Below are 13,886 nucleotides of genomic sequence, written 5' to 3'. Positions count from 1 at the left end.
TTCCCCTACCCCCTTTTTGCAGGGACCAGTTTAATTTCTGATCCTCAACAAAATCTTCAGTATCTAATCCCACAGACGCTAAGCCCAGTGGCCAGATTTTCAGTACTATGGGAACTACAAAGCGAATCACTTTTCTTTGCATAACAAAAAGTGGTGGATACAAATTGTCCTTAACTTTCATCTGGAAAAAAAAAATGGTATTATAGCTCTGGAAAGAATTTTCCTTAATGTACACTCTTCAGTATTCTATATTAAAGTCTTAGTCTTTGAAAACCTTGAAGTCTTGATCTAGGAGCCTATTAAGAGTAGATATTTGAGTTAAGCTATTGCAAAGAGAAACCAAATTTAAAGTTTCTAGCTGTACATTAGCTAGAGTTACAACCATATTATGATTTGTATGCTGTTTTGCATTTTAAATTGCTGTCTTGAAGAGGTACATAAAGCAAATAAAATGGTGAATTTTCAAAGACAATAGTTTTAAAATGTATCAATATATTAAACTCTTAAGTTGCTTCTCTTAATTCTGTTAGGAGTAAGCAGAAAGTCTGTGGTTAGTTCAAGAGAGAACAATGATTTCAAATAATGAATATTGTATTATCTGATATAAGAATTTCCATAAATAACTTATATTGGTTAAACAACTTTTAGAATAAAAGAAAAAACCAACTCCCCCTCTGTAGTCCAAGCTTTCAGATGTCTGTTTCAGTCCACACCTGTGCTCGATATTCATGGCAACTTACACTTAATAGAGTAGTGATCGTGCAGTTTCAAGACTAGGTGTGTGTGTGTGTGTGTGTGTATTCTGTATACACACTATTCTCATATATTAGTGAGGCAATTTTGGTGAACTGCCATGAGAGTAGAAGCAAAGAATAGTCGTCATTTGATGCAAATCAACTGTGTTGTAAAGGCGGGGCTCTTACCTTAACAGTTACCCCGTAGAATGATTTGGCATCAAATTGCAGCAATTAATAGCTTAGTGCTTGTGATCTGTATTATTGACAAACACAAGTTACTAGCATCTGTGTAGGTGAAAAGCTATCTACTTCTGTGATTCAGGAAGGAGAAAGAAATTTCTCTGACCTGGTTCATGAACAGTTGAAGATAGATACATGCAACACATCCTCCTTTTCTGGAATCGTGACTAGAGGAAGTGGAAGATCCACAAGAGGGTTTAGGTTTCTTTCCCTCTTTTCCATTCAGTTACATAGTTTTCTTAATATATTCTCTGTCACCTATTTCTTTTAACATTAGTAACTCCTATACCAAAGGTTTTATACTCTTCCATCCCATCTAACTGCATTTTTGGAGGGTGGCCATTCTCTGGTGTAGTGCTACAGAAGACTTCATTGCAGATGGCTGTGCTCGCCCCCTCAGTCTGATCCTTTCTTTCATCTTGGCATAATAAGGCTGCTTCATCCTCATCCTTCAAGGGAAAGGCTCGTCGCTCCCACCACAAAGACTGAAAGGGGAAACATTTTCAGTTAAGTTTCACCTAATTTGATTATTTGTAATGTCAGTTTTTATAATTATTCTTTGAGCATCTAAGTTCAGGTTTTTGTTTCCTCTTCATGTCAAAGTGGAATATACTGAGAATTTCTTGACTTTAAGGAATTATTTCTTTACTAGGAAAAGCAAGTACTGCCACAGAACCCTTTAAGGGTGTCTTCCCTTTGCTGTACTCCATTTCTGTCTCATTGTTATCACAGATACACACTGGCTGTTTCTGCAACTTGCATATTAATCCGTCCATTCTTGATCTAGTTATTTTTCAAAACTTTATAGGGATAGATGTGTGAGGTTACTGTAGTTTTGGGATATACTCTTGTAAAGTAGGAGCTGGATTTGTGTGGACCAAGTGAAACCCTTTGCGAGAAGCAAAGAAACAGAGCTGTGCTTACTGTGCGCCATGTGCCGGTCTCCAGTGGTCAGCTTTGTTCTGTAAGGAAAGTGCAGTGGAATCCCCATTCTAACAGGTAAGTAAGTAGACAGGTGGCAGTTGTTACTGATACGCTATGCCCCAAAAACTAAAAATGCAAAAAATTGCTAATATAATGGAACTAGGGTACTCTACTATGTACCTTCATGGACATGCTAGACTGAATGTCTCACTGAGTTTGATATGTAATAAAACAATGTACAATAAATTTCTACACATAAGTGAGATGAAGTTAAAAGGTAATTAAAACACAATATAATCATATAACCTAGGCTTACCTTGATTTCTTGACTATCATTTAAAGAATGTGAGTCCTGAGCGCACAGACTGGGGTTCTCTGCTGGGAGCTCAAGGGGGCTCTCGGCAGCACACTGCTGAGCACTGCTAAGTTCACTGGGGTTTTCCTTCAGAACCAAGTCCTGCCCTTCCAAGTTTTTACTGTAAGCTCTAGCAAGGAAATAAAGGAATACAGGGGATCACTAAGTCAGTACTGTCTTTTTCTCAGCTCAAGGTCATGTGATGCTCTTTCCAGTGTTTTTACAAAAGGTTGTTATCCAAAGTTTAAATATAGTACTTCATCCTCATTGAGTTATCAATAATAGTTACAGTTATTTGATTTTTACAAGACAGAAAGGGCCATGTATTTGACCTTTACAGCCTTTGAATTATTGGGTTTTTCTATAATTGTTTTAATATACATGAAAGCTTTAGTTCACATTTTCCTCTGTTTCTGGAAAGTTGTCTCTAGGTTGTAGAAAAGAACTGGAATCCTCATGTTTCATTTCCATTAAGAGAACTCTTTCAACAAAGATTTAGAGTATATCTGAACAGCTAAACAGAGAAAGGACTTTAATATTATTTAGCTAATTGACAGATATTCCTTAAGAGAGAAGACAGCTAGATTTTACATGAACTTGCTTTTTTAGTTGTGGCTATATTAAAAATAAGGAAACGTAACTGAAAAAATACTACAGGTATTTTCAAATAGATAATTATTAACTATATCATAATTATTCTCTCCCGAAGTTTTCTTATGGGCTTGTATCAGACTTTTGAGTATGAATCTGGCTCTACAGTACATGTTCTAACTAATGATCATCCTGCCTCAGGAAACTCTGAGCATGTGCCCATATCCAATGTTTATATTTTTTTAAGGTTCCATGAACTACTTGCCTTTTATACTAAAATAAAATTTCTCAAAGAATTTGCATTAAGTATTATTCTTGAGGGTTTGCTAAAATGGATTACCTAAACTCCAGTAGCTAATGCTGGGTTCACTGTTTAAAGTACATTGAAATAACCTGCTTTTAGATTTTGGAGAAGAGGTCGTCACTGTGCAGTCTATACTGCTCTTAAACTGGAGAGTCCCCTGCCGCAGCCTCCTCATTATTGGCATGTGCCACCATGCCTGTATGAAATGACATGCTCCTAATATCTGCTAGGTAAGTATGATACCATAACTAGCAGCACATGAGAAAATAAAGTACTAGAAACTCATTTTAACGTATATAATTTCCCAGGTATATTTTGAATATAAGTTTGTATATAGGTGCCACTTTACACAACAGCTGATATTGCATCCTGTGATTTCCAGTGGTCTTTCTTGGATTTTATGACTAGTTTCTGTTCATTCCTCATATATTGCTTTAATGTTTTAAACTTGAAATACTTACCTGTTATTTCTTCTATGCCACTTGCTTTGCTCCCAGAGTGACCACCTAGCTTGCTCTCTCTCTTCATATTTTTTGTGTCTTAGGGAGAAGACTTCATCAGAAAGATCTTCTATCTGGTAAGATTTTTAAAACAAAAGGGGGTTCAAATAGTCATTTTATGAGCACAAAGCCTTATAAAACATCCTACTCTTGGCCCATATTTTAATATGTACCTCCATTATAAATGGGTCCCCAATTCTCTCCATTTGCCACAGCTTATGGAATGGTTTTGTTATTTTGGGGGGACAGGCTCTTGCTGTACTAAGGTGAGCTTGAATATACATTCTTTTACCTTAGCCTCTGGAGGGCAGAGATGACAGGTATCTACTATCTTACCCAATCTACAAAAAAATAGTCTTAAACTTTATTCATTCTACAGTGTTCTAAAAATATGTCAGTGTCAAAAAGTGTAAAACTGATTGAGGTAAATCAGAGTTTAGTTAACTGACTTCATTAACTGGATACCTCTAGGGAGTTTTGTTTTCCTGGCAATTATCATTCTGGCTTTAGCAAGAGTGCAACAGAAAAGCAAAGTGAATTAACAACAGAAACAAGACCAATGGATATAGAAGCACTGTAAATTGACAGAAACTGTGTGTGTGCCCTCTACATAATTCTAAATTTCGTCTAAAGACTATCACCTTGGAATTAGCTGTTGTATAGTATTTTTCCCTCTAATTGTTCTTTTCACTAATTCTTTGAGAGTTTCGAGTTTCATACAGTGTTTTGATTCCCACCAGTATACTTAATGTTCTCATCAATACAGGTTTAGAATCTTTTACCAATAATTTCGGTATCCAATAGTTGGGGGGGGGGGCTTTTTATATAACTCACAGCCTGATTTGAAATGCTGTGACAATACTTATCTTTACTGTTTTATCCCCTTTGTTGTGAATATTTTTCTACAAAGCATTACTGTTTACTTATTGGTAGGACTGTCCTTGCGTCTTGGTATTAATACTACATATATTCCACACTACCTTTTGTTTGATTTAATTTGGGAGATACATTATGCTTCATATTATCAGTTTTGCAGTCAAATTTGCAAAGGAATAATTTTCTAAAAATAATATCCTTTTAAGAGTTATTTTTATAAATAAAAAGTTATCTAACTTTATATATCAGATGATTTAGGCTTTAGAGTATGAAAGGTACAATTATCACATTAAACACTGGCAGCTTACCTCTTCTTTGCTTAAGTTAGGTTCATCAAGAGGCTGAAGAACAACCATCCTCCAGCTGTTGAAAATACAAAAGAATTTCAAACAGCTTTTATCCAAATGCCGCATTTTATTTTCTAAACACAGCTAAATACATTAGGCCTTTATTTCCTCAAGATTCCGTAATTCACATGGTTGTGTTTTCATAGTTTGACATTGTAAATAGAAAAAAAAGCTTTTATAATACTATACCTTCTAGTGAATAATCTCTTGTATCTAGTTGCAGTTTCTAATTATGTGCTGTCTTTGAATTAACTTACTGGTAAACTGATAAACTGGCTTGGGCAAAGTAGAGGAGAAATCTGACCTGATTCAGTGTTTTCCGGTTTTCTTTGGTATGGAAATGTGTATCATGCCTCCTTTTGAATTAGTAGCTTAACAGCTGGCTCACAGAAATCTTCACTGTGAGTTGAAAACATTGTTGCTATGGAACACTATTAACCACAACAATACTTATTTTAGAAAAGCCAATCCTCTAATGCCTACTAGTAGAGTGCCAGACTAATTTCCTCAGATGAACTGTGAAGCAGTAAGTGAATTTACAGAATTCAAATGGAGATGGATGGGAATTAATATAACTATTACCTAGCCATGTGTTCATCTCCAACCTTTTCTATTTCCTATGTCATTTTCATATCTAAGAGAGATTGCTTTCATTGTTGCTATAAAACATGGCTGTCTTCACTGCCAGTGGATGCAGATCTGTGCATGGATTTGAGGGGTTGCTTCGTCTGATTCTTTTCTAGCTCAGCCTTCTTATATCAGCTATTCCAAACCTCTGTGTCTGGCTAGGCCTTGCACACTTGAGTCTATGTAAATAATCATGTTTTACTGTTAGGGATTAAATTCCTAGATATTCCCTTTCATTTTCTATTTGATTTTTTTTTTTACTGCTGAATTAGAGATAATTCAGAAGCTCACTTTGTTTACAAGCACTACTGTCTTACCAGTGTGAGTAAACAGGCAAATATCGTTGCTTTCTCCTTTGGATTCTCTGCAACCAAGTCTATCATAAAGGCAAGAGCTGTGTTTTGTAGTGTTTACACTGCTGAAATACCATGCTAATAAACATATATAATAGATATTTAAATATAATAAGGAAAAATGTATTTTGAATGCTAAAGCCATTCAGTTTAATGTAAGATTTCCTTTTACCGTTTCCCTTGTATGCAAATAGGGAAGGGGGAACATTTTCCTATTAGTTAAAACTTGACTCTGAATTTAAGTTTATTAAAGAAAGAAGAAAGAAAACTGATGTAAGTATACATACCGTGGAGTAAGTATTTCTTTATACTGGAGTTTCTCTAACTTAGCTGGTGCTACTAATGACATGGGAATCACAATGTTATCTATATCGTAAGAGCTCTCACTTCTTAACCTCCGTCGAGTAGTATTCTGTAACACAGAATTATTGTACTAACTTACAGTAATGTTTTAGTTATCTGTGGTGATATTCCTTCATTAGTTATATAAAAATAATACATAGTTTATCTGTGACATAATTTTTGTAAATGCATTGTTGTCAATGATTTGATTATAAAATGCTAAGAAAACCAATTAAATTTAAAAAGTGCTTATCTTCAAAACAGATGTAAAGCATATTTTGAGTATAAGAAACACACATAATTATTTGAAAGGCTATGAAATTTGAGAAGTCTCTGAGTGAGGATGGCTGCTACAGATCTTCATGTATATGCTTCTGGCCCAAGCTTCAGATTGCCCTGCTAAACCTTCATTCCCATGACCTCTCTACTCCTGGGCACCAATAATTAAATACGTAAATACATAAATAAATTGATTAAAGAACAATACAAATCCCATATATTCATTAGCAAAACTGCTTGGCTTTGGGTGAAACAGTAGAGATGGTCATAAGATTTTAACATAATCAAAGAATGAGCTGCTTGCCTACAAGTAAAAATGGTTTGTTTAACCAAATTTACTATTTCCTAATAAAATAGTTATAAAACAGATTAGTGAATAGGTCTGGCATAGACAACGTTTTTTATCAGCTTGTTTTATTTCTTTAAAATCTATAAAACTAGTTTAGAATTTACAAGATTTAAAAACAACCTACTTGTGAGGATGAATTCTGGGTTCTTGATGTAACATTGGTATTAGAGGCTGCAGTAAAATTGCAATGGGATCCTGGTTCTGTACGTTGGAAAGTAAATTCTTCAAATCTAGTTCTTTCTCCTGCTATGGAAAGAACCCTTCAGAATGTCACATGTTAAAAATGACCACATGTACTAGAATTATTTTCCAAAATAAGTAAGAGATGGTTGTTTTGTTTGTATTTGTTTGCTAGCTTTTAAAGACAAAATCAGAAAACAAAAGAAAATTATAAAACAAGAGTCTTGCTTATATTCTTCCTACCAAGTATTTTGTAGGGCCTCAGTGTTCTCTGCCTAGGTCATTTTGTATTGTTCCTTGAGTATCCTTCCTCATTGTCTTTTCCCTGGTCTTGTTTTTAAAATGTCCCACTCAGGCTGCATTGTCAAGACTGGTCTTAGGTTTCTTGCCCTTTTTCCTTATCTTTGCCTCCTTACCTTCCGTGAGATTTCCTCAAGTTAACTGTCTTGAGTTTTTATTTTTATTGAATTTCATTTACTTTTATTTAATTTTCATAAATTCTAAAGGTTCTTGTTTTCTGATATTCATTTGATATAATATCCTATATCTGTTTCATGAATGAAATTCATTTACTCACAATATTCATTTGCTATATGCTTTCATTAGTATTACATGTTTCATCAAGTTCTGATTTTTATTCTTTGTAAGTATATTTGTGTTTCTGCTCACTCACTTAATGTATATTTGAACTTAGTATGAATTATTTACAAATATTTTCTTCATAATGTAAAATGTAGTAAGACCAACTATATTTACATTTCTTCAGTTGTAAAAAAATTCTTTATTAACTGTTAGTTGCTTCAAGTCAAAATTCACATACTGAAATTGGTAATTGTTCTCTAGGTTTCTTTTATCCCTGAAGAATTCATTTATCAGGGCAGTGTCTTATTAGGGAGATGCCTAATTTATCAAATTTTTGCAATTATCTACTTATTTATTTGTAATATATCATTTTATTGATTTTTAACATCTCCTTATATCCATTAAATTTGAATCTACCACTCATTACTATTAAGATTATTAATCAGTATTTCATAGTCTATATTAAGAGATTACAATTTTCCCAATATTTTGGCATATATATATATATATATGAAAGTTCCTTAAAAGGTGATCTTTGCTTGTCTGTTCTTAAGAGACACTTAAACAAAATCTCTAGGTGCATTTGAGAGCTTGTTCATTTTCTGCCAGGTGTTTGATCAGATTAATGATTATAGATCTGTTATTTAAAGTGAAATTTTTAAAGACACTAGAGATAAATGTAGATCCATTATATAAAATTATAATAATCAGTTCATTTTGAATGTGAGTAATTTCTAAATTATTGAGTATGTTCTTGTTACTGAAATATAACATCTGGGAAAGATTTGATTCATGAATATGATGTGTGTTAGGACACACAATTACCAGATGTGCAAAGATTACTTTCTCTTCAAAATATATACCTTGCTGGCTTTCTTCTTTATCATGAACATCAACTATATAAGTGTCATCTCCTAAGTCCCCACAACAACTCAGGCTGGATACAATCAGAACAACTGTTTTCAAATACTACCTTTTGTTGATCTGATACATACAAGTGGGAGACTGGAGAATTAAAAAGAGGTATTGAAGTTCCTCAGCTGACTCAAAATCTAAGACATTTAGTATTACTCACAAGTTTCTATCAGGTATCCTTATACTGACCTACTCTGAGTCCATGGAGACTAAATCCTGTGCAGAGAACAGCTGACAGAAGGCAAGTAATTGGAACACAGAAAGAAGTAACTGACATAAAGTGCAGCGATACCAGCTATCAAACTCTTCATTAAGTACATGAGTATACTCATGTTTTAGGTAGTTTTAAGTAGTTTTTGGTAGGTAAGGTGTTTTAGGTAGTTAGTGACTGTTCTGGATTATAAATTTCCACAAGACAAGGGTTCTATGAAAAATGTAACTTTTATTTTCAATATTTAACACTAATGGTCACATCTTCATTTTAACCTACCTAATGCTGTTTCACTCAAGTGTCTCTTTTTTCTTCCCTGCAATAGTTGTGCAGATGACTGTGACCTTATCTGAGGCTTACACATAGGGGAATATCCATTTCTCCACTGAGTCAGAGAAGTCCCTTGTACTAAAACAAACAAAAATAAGCGTGAAGTTTTGTCCTTTAACAGAGACAGTGAACAACTAAGTTGTTTCTACCTATAATGTTTAAAATTTTAAGGTATAGTTCAGAATTACATGAAATGAAATAAAAATTCAATTACTAAGATGAATGGTTCCTAAACTAAAAATAAATGAAAAAATAGGATTTCTCAAAAAATATTCTCAGGAAATGCCCAACTTCCATTTCTGTTCTACTTATTTACAAGTGGATAAAAGAAGGGCTATGTTCTCAATGTCTTCAAAATCAGTGAGCACGAGTTGAGATGACAGTTGAAACCCTGGGGTTGTTATCTTAAATCTGAAAGTAGTCCACACTAAGTAAGTACCAGCATGTCATGACACATGGACTCTGAAAGCAAGAACCTCATTTCATCCAACTATGACAGTGATACCACTGTTACTGAACTTTTAAAACATGAATCTAAAATAATTTTAAGTCATTATCTCTGCCTCAGTTTCTTCAACATATTTATAGTAGCAGCACTCTTAGGGTTATGAAGATTCAATAAATTAACTCCCGAAATAGGTATCTGCCATGGAAAATGTGCCATAAATGTTAACTTTAACATCATGAATGCTGCGTATCTGAACCTTATAGTTCAAGTATTGGTTTAGTCAGTAACTTAGCTTCTTTAAGGGAACCAGTGGATAAAGGCTTAGAAAAATGGAAGAGAATAAAAAAAAATATGTAGACTCAAGTATCAAAACACACCAAGGACAAAATAAAAGGCATAGCCTAACAGTTATCACAAATCCAGTTACAAGGTAGCAGAATGCTCTAAAAATGACAAGCCAGATTTTTTATACATAGGCTTATGCATAGATGCATACATTTATCAGCAAAAACAAGAATATAAATCAGGATTTATGAAGCATCTCTATAAAACATCCTATGGAATTTAGCTGAAGAAATCCAAAGCAGAAGTACAAAGGAAAATGGTTACCACAAAAATATGATAAATACAGGTTTTTCTTGACCTGAAAGAGAATACAAATGGCAACGGAGAAATGATTTGGAGCGTCTGGTAGACAGTGGAAACCAGCATTCTTTCAGCTTGACTGCTTAGAGAGGTTATCACTCAGGCAACAGAATCTAGCTTTCCATAGAAAAATGGGCTTAAGGCAAGGACCTCATGCCCCACTTTGAAATATTCTCTGTTGTCCCAAATCTCTGCTTTTTAAAAAATGATTACTGTAAATAATAGTGGTAGACAATGCTAGCATGAAATAACAGTTTCAAATGTGAGTCCAGAAACCTAAAATCTCAGTACCGAAACCATAAATGAACCAACAATCAAGAAGTGAAAGAACTATGTTAAAGAGTTTCTGAGTGTTCTGTGTATAAATAATAGGTCTGTAAAACAATGAAGAGAAACAAGTCCTAGAAGCCTCTGCAGAGCAATCTCAGAAATGTAAAATATACTTGTTCAGATTTAATAATGATAACGAATTGAGTCATGTAACAAAATAGCAACAGCTAGAAGAAATCAAAATTTGGGCTATAAGAGCTTCCACATTTGAATGAACAGAATGAAGAAAATGGAATGATAAGCAAACAGAGTAGATGGAAAAGAGCATTTGAAGAAATAACCCCGAGTTTTTCCTGAATTGCTTACATTAACTCTTAAGATTTCAAAGAATTCACTTAAATATAGAACAGCAATTTTTTTAAAAAATCTGTTGTGTCACAACAGTACACAGAGATATGTATATCCTAAAAGTTGCAAGGAAAAGAATTTAAAAGATCATTGTGAAGGAATGAGGATTAGTGAAACTGGATGAAAGATATGACTAGGGAAAACAACAGAATTCTAAAGACATCTAAAACTTCCATCCAACAAATGGAGAGAAAGATGTTAAACAGGAGATGACAAGAGTAATCTTCACACACCTGCACAGAATAACTAAAGGGTTGGAAATTTACATCAATTTCAATTGTACACCTTTACTGTCAGTTTGGTATTAAGCAAGTACCATCTAGATCACCCTTTAATTATCTTCATTGCCTTATAGGTCTCTGTAGTCAACATGAGTTTGTAAGTATAAAGCCTGATAGGACAGGATAAAGTGCTGTAGTGAGCCAAAGATCTGTCTGCTTTCCTCCCACATTCATTCTGCAGAAATACCAGGCTATTTGTAGTAGTTGGAAGCACACTATCTTATGTCTCCACAATACATGTTTATTTCCATTATTTAAAATATTACATAATACAAGTCAACATTGCATATATTAACATATTACATAACTGTGACAGCATCTAAATTGGCTGTGATACAGTTGAAATTCAGTGTTTTGGGCCCCATACTGAACTTCTTGAATCTGAATCTGCCTTCTAACAATATTCTTCAAGTAATGTGCTTGCATGTTGTGTTTGAAGAACACTCATTTGGACCTTTCATCTTTATGTAGATTCCAGAATGGCACTTAGCATCTTTACCTTTCTGGAATTACTCTCTATTTCTCATCCCCTTTAATCTCTCTTTTTGCCTTGTCTTAGAGTTAGTCTAGATTATTACCATGTTTCTTTGCAGCACCCATAATGGTTATTGTTAACTTTCTCCTTTGCTTCAAATGTGTGTGTATAAAATCAAAAACAAAGGAAACTAAATTTATATTTTCTTTTTATTATCTATTTACAAAATATCTAAAAATGTATTTAATTTCCTGTGCTTTACCTTTAAGTTTTCAGCACTTAATAGTCTGCTTAGCACCAAGTACTTTCTCAATGTGGAACCTACTTTTATATAAGGCATAAAAGAATCCTAATGCTTATTTAAGTTGAGAATGGTAGGGAATAAAATAGGGGAAAAGAAACTGGTATACAAAAGAATATTGCATTGGTTTGCCTAGTAGCTTGGCAACATAAAACTCAAGTATATTCTACTTCATACCTTTATAATTTTTTCATTTTATGTGACAGCATGTGACATATCACTATATTATTGATAATTCAATATTAATTCATTTCCTAACATTTATACTGCTACCTTTTACGTCAGAAAACAGTAGACCATTAGAAGAACCGTAATCCCCTTCCCTAATAAATCATATATTCACTTACGCATATTCCCTTTCCCTGAAACATATGCATTTGATAACCCATACATACCTCAAATATGAAGTCACAATTTAAGTTAGAATATAAATGTGTGGTTATTTTTATTTCCTAATTTACTACTCATCATCCACATGTTGCCTAACATTTCTCTGACTATTATTTGGATATTCTATAGCTGCTAGACTCAGTTGCTATCACCACCATCATGAGAAACCACTGTAACAGTCTTTAAAATACTGCATTTCTGGGGTTTTTTTTTTTTTTTTTGGTTTTTCGAGACAGGGTTTCTCTGTGGTTTTGGAGCCTGTCCTGGAACTAGCTCTTGTAGACCAGGCTGGTCTCGAACTCACAGAGATCCGCCTGCCTCTGCCTCCCAAGTGCTGGGATTAAAGGCGTGCGCCACCATCGCCCGGCATTTCTGGGTTTTTAAAAAGAATTTATTCTCAGAATAAATATCATTGAGTAGAATTATGTCATATAAAAGGACCTGAACATAGCCTACATTATTGCTTCTTGCCCTAGATGTTTTGTAACTTTTACTATGCAACATTTTAAGACAAAGAGACTATAATAATGACCTTGCATGAATGTGCAGCCATCTTTAGCATAATCAACTAATGACTAATCTTGTTTCATCATACTCTTGCTAACCTTTAAAATGCTGCAATTTTTTAAAATAAACCTAGACTTTTTATATGTATCATGTCAGCATGAATCTCTAAAAAACTGATAAAGTATAGGTATAATTATAGTATATATATATACATATATAAGTATAGATATAGTGATCACAATGCTTTATTAAAAATGACAAAATATTTAATATACAACAGTGTTCATGTTTGATTTTCTACAAAGTGTGTTTAATAATAAGCTTAGTTTTTGGTTTTTTTTTTTAAGCCTGGCGGTGGTGAGGCAGGTCTTTAATCCCAGCACTTGGGAGGCAGAGACAGGCAGATCTCTGAGTTCCAGGCAAGCCTGGTCTACAGAGCAAGCTTTTAAACAACCCAGACTACACAGAAACCCAGTCTCAGGTTGGGAGTGGGCTCCAAGTGTTTATGTTTATAACTAATTTCTTCATCAGAATTCCAGCCAACTCCTTATGTTGAAATTGATTTATATAACAACTTTTTTACATAACTAATTGTAAAACACCCTTCCATTACATTGCAGTATTGTTTCCATTGTCAGATGAAACTTTAAGATATTTTTAAAAATTGCATATTCTAGTGTATAATTAGCCAATAACATAACTGTCATATTTGTTACTAATCTTACATTATTACAAAATGCTGAGTCATTTCTGAATAAGATTTTTATAACTAATATTAGACTATAGTTTTTAAAATAATTGGACCATTACACAGAGTTTGCAGTTCAGTAAATATTCTCAGTAGTTACAAAAGTAGAAATTTAGTCCTAAAGTTTTCTTTGTGAGTCTCAGTGCCTCCTAAATAACCTGTATAAACCCTTGGTGTCATGTGAAATCAGACTACTGTTTTTATTGTAACAATAGAAATTATTTAAAATGTTTCTTCTTATTAATAAGCAAAATATTTAAACATTCACAAAATGTCTAATACACAAGTCATCAGTAAATGTTATATTCTCGTTTTCATTGTAACTATCACCAAGAAGATCTAGATTTTTCTAGTTTTCTTAATACACTGTT

General features: G+C 33.6%; 1 protein-coding gene across 6 annotated transcripts in view; it reads right to left on the bottom strand.

Annotated features, from left to right (window-relative positions):
- Window positions 1-767: 767 nt before the first annotated feature.
- The window catches only part of Kansl1l (KAT8 regulatory NSL complex subunit 1 like), an 83,861-nt gene continuing 70,742 nt past the window's right edge, over window positions 768-13,886 (bottom strand). For 2 of the 6 annotated variants that reach the window (XM_057763360.1, XM_057763363.1), the window contains exons 9-15: window positions 8,992-9,120; window positions 6,949-7,070; window positions 6,142-6,266; window positions 4,836-4,890; window positions 3,613-3,725; window positions 2,218-2,386; window positions 768-1,462 (exon numbers count right to left, since the gene is read on the bottom strand). In XM_057763360.1, the coding sequence (XP_057619343.1) occupies window positions 1,232-1,462; window positions 2,218-2,386; window positions 3,613-3,725; window positions 4,836-4,890; window positions 6,142-6,266; window positions 6,949-7,070; window positions 8,992-9,120 (944 nt within the window). In that variant the 3' untranslated portion in view covers window positions 768-1,231. The remainder of the gene's footprint in view (window positions 1,463-2,217; window positions 2,387-3,612; window positions 3,726-4,835; window positions 4,891-6,141; window positions 6,267-6,948; window positions 7,071-8,991; window positions 9,121-13,886) is intronic. The other 4 variants (XM_057763361.1, XM_057763364.1, XM_057763365.1 and 1 more) reach the window with 4 other exon arrangements.

The sequence above is a fragment of the Chionomys nivalis genome, chromosome 2 (genome assembly GCF_950005125.1).
Source record: "Chionomys nivalis chromosome 2, mChiNiv1.1, whole genome shotgun sequence".
Classification (NCBI taxonomy): domain Eukaryota; kingdom Metazoa; phylum Chordata; class Mammalia; order Rodentia; family Cricetidae; genus Chionomys; species Chionomys nivalis.
Note: the sequence above shows the minus strand (reverse complement) of the source record. Positions and strands in the feature narration are given on the sequence as shown.